Source organism: Frankliniella occidentalis, unplaced genomic scaffold, assembly GCF_000697945.3.
Source record: "Frankliniella occidentalis isolate FOCC.00 unplaced genomic scaffold, Focc_3.1 Scaffold364, whole genome shotgun sequence".
In the NCBI taxonomy this organism is placed as follows: Eukaryota; Metazoa; Arthropoda; class Insecta; order Thysanoptera; family Thripidae; genus Frankliniella; species Frankliniella occidentalis.
The window spans coordinates 119649-125531 of NW_026267487.1; the positions used below are offsets into that span (position 1 = coordinate 119649).

The 5883-nt window shown below is 43.6% G+C and overlaps 1 protein-coding gene across 1 annotated transcript in view; it reads left to right on the plus strand.

Moving 5' to 3' along the window:
• The window catches only part of LOC113214205 (uncharacterized), an 8996-nt gene extending 6417 nt beyond the window's left edge, over positions 1-2579 (plus strand). Inside the window, exon 2 of the mRNA XM_026433495.2 lies at positions 2263-2579. Coding sequence (XP_026289280.1) covers positions 2263-2547 — 285 coding nt within the window. The 3' untranslated portion in view covers positions 2548-2579. The remainder of the gene's footprint in view (positions 1-2262) is intronic.
• The last annotated feature ends 3304 nt before the right edge of the window (positions 2580-5883 follow it).

The window sequence follows — 5883 nt, forward strand, 5'->3', positions numbered from 1 at the left end:
ATTTTGAATATCTGAGAAAGAGTTGGACCAATAGAAGCGTAATGACTTCTAGAAATTAATGTATATCATAACTCACTTTGTGACGTAAGTCACATACGTCACTTTTATGGATTGCCAGAGAGTTATCGTGCGTACAAACACACAGACACACACACAGACAAACAGACGCGAAACTTTTTGATCATCAGTGGAGTAATAGGCTTCGCTATCGCTTAGCCAATAACGTACCTTGGCCGGACGACCACTGGTTGAGCGCTCGGACCGTTCTCATTCGGCATTATTCTGACATTGCGTGACAACTGTTTAACTCTACAGGCAAATACCTCACGTCAAAACAAGATGAAATTAATGTTTGGCTGTCAGTCAAATATTACTTATGTTTGAATGTCAGTCATATATTACTTATGTTTGACTGTCGGTCAAATATTACTTCGACACCTAGAGAAAAGTCTGCTGTACTCAACAGAAGTGCGTGCAGCAGCGAGAGGTAACTCGAATTTTCGATTTCCCCCCTTTTAGTGTTGGTACCACTGTATATCTCACAAAAGGATATGGCGCTCATCTTAGCGCTTCAGTTTCCATGTATTTAAGGGGGCTCACCTGTGAAATGTTAGCGTTTGCAAGAATCGTCACTACATAACAACTACACGCCGCATCGATTTTAGATTAGGCGCATGATACAAAATGACCAAGAAATTCCCAGATCGCTATCTCAATTCGTTATCGTGCAAATAAACTAGGTTGATGTACGCCAGGCCACGTCTCGCGTAACAGGCTTCGCGATATCTCACAAAACACTGTTACGCTGCGCCTGGCATACATCTACCTAGGCCTGCAGCGCTGACACCCGAGGCGGTCAAAAGGCAGAGTCGTAAATTGGCCTTCGGCCCCAAAAGTCACTAATTTTGTTCCTCGAGGTTTTACTTTGACGAGTTACCCTACCGAAAAACCGTCAAATATCTGAGAAAACACTTAAAAATATTTTGCGGTCATTTTTGTGTAGAAAACTCCCTCTAGCGCCTCAGCGGCTTGAGCTAGAGCAAAACGGACAAAATTTTCATCCATAGGGCTCTACTATGATGAGTTACCCCTTAAGAAACTGTAATAAAATATTTTTTAAACACGCTTTACGTGGGACCTGTGGATTTTTATTTTTTTGAATCCAATTTTTGAGCTAGAATGCTCTTCTTCGAACTTGACTTGTCTTTTTATGACACAAAGCGACCCTGAAAATCCCAGTTCGCTAGCTGAATTCGTTCTCGGGTCATCGTGCGCACAGACAGACAGACAGACACACACACAGGCAGACGCGAAACTTTTTGATCATCACTGGAGTAATAGGCTTCGCTACCGCTCAGCCAACAAACATACAGACAAACAAACAAAACAGAATGGAGCTTCTCCGGTTAGTGGACTAATGGGCTTCGCTAATCGCTCAGCCAATGAAAATGAAAGACCCTCTAATTGAGGAAGAATTGGGCTTCGATTTGATTTATAATAGAGAAATGTTTATCCTGCACCTGCAGGAATATGGATTTTTTGGCATGAACCAGACGGGTACACTACATGGTGGCGTGCACGATTCCAGATAAACACATGGACCTGCGCCGGTGAAATAAATTGGCATTTACTTTTGAAAGATGCTTTATGGCGTGACGAGAGCGGTATTTAATGATCCACGTCTCAGGTTCGCAAACTGAGGAAAATAGTAAATTTTCAACCTATCTTTTTATGCCGAAACAAAATTCATGATTTTTGTTTTGGTGACTAAAAATCAGGGAAGCATTTCTCTTGAAAAGTGGCGTGTCAATTTCTTCACTTTATCAATCTACAAGTGTGCGTTTGTTTTTTACTTTTAAAATCAAATCTGGCTGAGAAATCATGCGCGCAAGATTATTGACCCAAGTGCCGTCAAATACTTAAAAACTGAATCTGCAGTTGTTTGAGAGGTAAAAAGGTGTGGGGAATTCAACGGCCAGGTACATTTAGGGGTTAGATCAAACGTTCAGACAGTATAAGGGCTGAAAAAGCATGAAATAATGGTAAATCTCACTTAACCCCCCCCCCTCTTAATAAATAATCTCCCGATCCCTTGCGTTTCACAGGTTTGTCCCCTTAAAATAGTGTCTTAAAACATTAAATTCCAAGGTCGTATATGCATGGCGTCACCAGTCCATTCGCTGGCGGAACCTGGAGACTTAAAATTTCGTTTCTTTTTCAATCTTTGGGCCGTTTTAAAATCCGATTCCATTTGACTTGCAGAATGATCCACTCGCAGTGCCGTGGTCAACCAGACAGGGTCTCCTTAAAAGCTGCATCGCCTCCACCCAGTCCGTCGGCCACTTCGCTCAGAATGTAATCAACGATTACAACAACTGCCACACTGCCGTGCTGCGAAGTTCCAGGAGCCGCCAACAGACTCTGCTGCTGACCGGCTACGTGTCCGGCATGATAGAGTGTGGGAGGGCGGCCGCCTCTTGGCAGTTGGGTTCTATGGTAGGAGATGTCATGCTGTGTGTGGCTTTGACCATTACCGCCGGCAAGTAATCCAAGAAATAAAACCTTAAAAGACGTCCCTATCACAGTGTCTTTGATTTCAGGGGGGCTGGGGCAGTGTGTAACAGATTTTTGGCTGAGCGATTAGCGAAGCCCATTACTCCACTGACCGGAAAAGTTTCATTCTGTTTGTTTGTTTGTTTGTCTGTCTGTCTGTCTGTTTGTTTGTTTGTCTGTCCGCACGATAACTCGAGAAAGAATTAAGAGAGCGATCTGGGAATTTCAGGGACGTTTTGTATCATAAAAAGACAGATCGAGTTCGAAGATGAGCATTCTAGCTCAAAAATTGGCTTTTTAAAAAATCAAAAACTACAGGCCGCAAAATGTATTTTTATCAAATATTTTTTTATGCGTTCGTAAGGGGTAAACCGTCAAAGTAGAGCCCTTTGGGCGAAAATTTCGTCCGTTTGGCTCTATCTTGTACCGTTTAGGTGCTAGGGGGCATTTCTTGACAAAAATGAGGAGAAAATGATCAAATGGTCTATTAAATCGTTAACAAAAAGACTTCATTTCGAAAACTTGTATATACACTCCCATTACCCCGTCTCGGGTGTCAGCGCCGCAGGCCTAGCTATATGTGCGCCAGGCGCGTCGCAGCGTAACAGTGTTTCGTGAGATATCGCGAAGCCTGTTACGCGAGACGTGGTCTGGCGTACATATAGCTAGTAGACAGTGGCTATAAAAATCAAGCTATGTAAACATTTTGGTAAATCGGAGGCAGAAGGATAGATTGCACCTTTACCGAGCCTACAATTGCTCCGATGTATTGCTAGGCATTTTCATGAATGACCTAGAGCTTGTTGAACAAAGCTCTGCATTAGTGTGTAACGACAGTGGGGTGTGGGGTACTGTGTGACAAAGGAAGGATTGAGTTCTGGTGACAGCGAGGAAGGGAGAAAACAAGTTTCTCCTGCTTACTATACTAGCTGCTGATAGAAGAACAGTTTTTTCAACAAAATTCATTGTTTTTAATTGATTTTCCGGTAATTGTATACTTGAGTGATTCTTCGGCCTCGAGTCACTCAAGTATACCATTGGAAAGAGATTTTTGAGTAGAATCAGGAACATCTTTTTGGCGCTCGAGTCAGGTTTTCCTTAGAATTAAATGAATATGTCGCCGCTAACCTTCAGATGTACTTTGAAGACGACAGAATAACGTACGTTTATAGTTAGTCCAGACATTGATCGTTACGGCTGGGGTTTTTAAAACATGGCACCTGCATCATAGACTACGACCGACTCGAAACAGCAGCCTTTCCTCCTCTTACGTTGCATACTTAGATTACAGTTTTCACCCCTCGTTCAAAATGCCTTCTGCTTGCCGTGGTGCTTAGCGTAGGTGGAAGTGTTGAAGGCAACAAGTTTGGCGTTTGCGGGGCACAGTTTGCACCGGCAATCCGCATTTTGCTTCTCTCGTGCCGTCATGAAGGCAAAAATGCAGCCCAAGGCCTTACGCATTACTCCCCCAAAGTTTGCTCTTGCTCATCTTCCATTACTATTATTGGCTGAGCGATTAGCGAAGCCCATTACTCCACTGACCGGAAAAGTTTCATTCTGTTTGTCTGTCTGTCTGTCTGTCTGTCCGCACGATAACTCGCGAAGGAATTGAGATAGCGATCTGGGAATTTCAGGGTCGTTTTGTATCATAAAAAGACAGATCGAGTTCGAAGATGAGCATTCTGGCTCAAAAATTGGCTTTTAAAAAAATCAAAAACTACAGGTCGCAAAATGTATATTTATCAAATATTTTTTTATGGGTTCCTAAGGGGTAAACCGTCAAAGTAGAGCCCTGTGGGCAAAAATTTAGTCCGTTTGGCTCTATCTTGAACCGTTTAGGTGCTAGGGGGCATTTCTTGACAAAAATGGGGGGAAAATGATCAAATGGTCGATTAAATCGTTAAAAAGATTTCAATTCGAAAAATTGTATATACACTCCTGTTACCCCGTCTTGGGTGTCAGCGCCGCAGGCCTATCTATATGTGCGCCAGGCGCGTAACAGTGTTTCGTGAGATATCGCGAAGCCTGTTACGCGAGACGTGGTCTGGCGTACATATAGCTAGTTTTAGAGCGCCCTTCTGCTTTGAAAAAGCTATCCAGCGGGCTTATGCAATCGACCTCGTGTCTGTGTGTCTGGCTGTTCTACTAGAAGGAGATGTGCTAGAGACTTGAAATTTTCAGGGTATCTTAAGGTTCACTCCTAGAGAACGAAAAGCCTACGGCAAATCCTGGCAACCACCCCTAAGGGTAAAGGTGTGAATGGGGGTATTAATGGCTCAAACATTCGCCCAAAAAAGTTATGTTTCTAATGTTCTTCTAAAGGGTAACTCGTCAAAGTAGAGTTCTTGGGGAGAAAATTTCGTCCGCTTGACTCTATGTCTAACCGTTTAGGCGCTAGAGGGTCTTTTATTGACGAAAATAATCTAAAAAATTCTAAAGTGAACAATAAGTTGTAGAGCAGGGGCGGACTGGCCCGCCCGTGTAGACCGCGAAAAACGGGTGGCCTCCCCCTTAGGGGTCCCTTGGGGCCCCGGAGAGGGGGCCACGCACTTATTTCACTTTTAAACACGTACTTGTCCGTCACCGGTTGCCCCGTGCGCCGTGCGCAGCGCAGCCAGCCGCAGCGCGGCCAGCGCGCCTAGGCGAGGTCGCATTTACCACCGCTACAACCTCCTTCCTCTCCCCCCTTCCCCTTGCCAGCGTGTCGTTCCTCGCCACATACAGTAATTGTTCCTAAATTCGGACATTGTGCGGTATTTCACTATTGCCGCCTCCGAATCCATAATGAGTTGACAAAATTTAACTTCTATGGGTTTGATGGAAAGGCAAACAAAATAAATGTGTGAGTGATATTGCTTCCTCCAGAAATTCCGAAAATTTGTATTTTTAGCCCCCCAAAACAGGCGTTTTTAAAGGTGTCTTGCAAGAATTTGGGGCTCCGGACAGTGTAAGCCCGGGTTATTCTGACCACAACATATGCGAAACTTGGAACTTTTATCTACAAAATGACACCAAGTTTTTGATTTTTCGTCGCACGGTTTAGTTTTGATAAGCGTTTTTGCAATGCGCCCTAAATTCGGGGATAGGCTTTTACATGCAAATGACTACTGTCCGAATTTAGGGCACGTTAAAAGCGATCTTTAAGCAGTTCTGTCGACTAAACTATACCAGGTAAGAAAATTTTGACGGTAGAGTTAGGTCAGATTTTTTCATGAAGTTTCTTTACCCCCCCCCCTTTTACCTTTGCATGTGATAGAAGAAAGATGCCCGGAGGTGCAATGCCCAATTTGATCAATATAAAAAAATAATAAAGTGTTCAAAGACTCGTTC